The sequence below is a fragment of the Corvus brachyrhynchos genome, unplaced genomic scaffold, assembly GCF_000691975.1.
Source record: "Corvus brachyrhynchos isolate BGI_N302 unplaced genomic scaffold, ASM69197v1 scaffold787, whole genome shotgun sequence".
Classification (NCBI taxonomy): domain Eukaryota; kingdom Metazoa; phylum Chordata; class Aves; order Passeriformes; family Corvidae; genus Corvus; species Corvus brachyrhynchos.
This window is the reverse complement of record NW_008239142.1, coordinates 397,565-397,993: the sequence shown is the minus strand read 5'-3', so window position 1 is coordinate 397,993 and position 429 is coordinate 397,565. Positions and strand designations below refer to the sequence as shown.

The window sequence follows — 429 nt, the reverse complement described above, 5'->3', positions numbered from 1 at the left end:
AGCCCCCCCTTTCCCTGCCGTGCCTCAGTTTCCCCATTGCAGCCACGGTGGTTTCTCCCCACCGAGGGCTCTCCGGGAGCTGGGGAGCCAAGGGCAGTCAGGGGGGGAATTCAGGAGCTGCAAAGCCCCATCCTCCATCCACCCCGAGTGGGTCCTTTCCCCCGTGACGTCCCCGAGGGCCCAGATCCCCTCTCACCTTTCCAGTTATGAACTTCTGGGCCATGCGGATGATGAGGTAGGCCCAGAAGATGTGCAGCGACTGCAGCACCACCATCATGAAGTTGAAGAAGTAGTAGCCGAAGAAGGCGGGGTAGAGATCCAGCGGATAAAACACCGTGCAGTGCATGATCCTGCCGGGAAAAGCCACTCCCGTTAGGGGCAGAACCAGCATCCCACCCCCCTGTGAGACCCCCCCCCCCCCCCCCCCCC

At 62.7% G+C, this 429-nt stretch overlaps 1 protein-coding gene across 1 annotated transcript in view; it reads right to left on the bottom strand.

The window, feature by feature from the left end:
* Nucleotides 1-82: 82 nt before the first annotated feature.
* CERS2 (ceramide synthase 2) overlaps nt 83-429 on the bottom strand; it is a 2,722-nt gene continuing 2,375 nt past the window's right edge. The window contains exon 7 of the mRNA XM_017740050.1: nt 83-400. Coding sequence (XP_017595539.1) covers nt 98-400 — 303 coding nt within the window. The 3' untranslated portion in view covers nt 83-97. The remainder of the gene's footprint in view (nt 401-429) is intronic.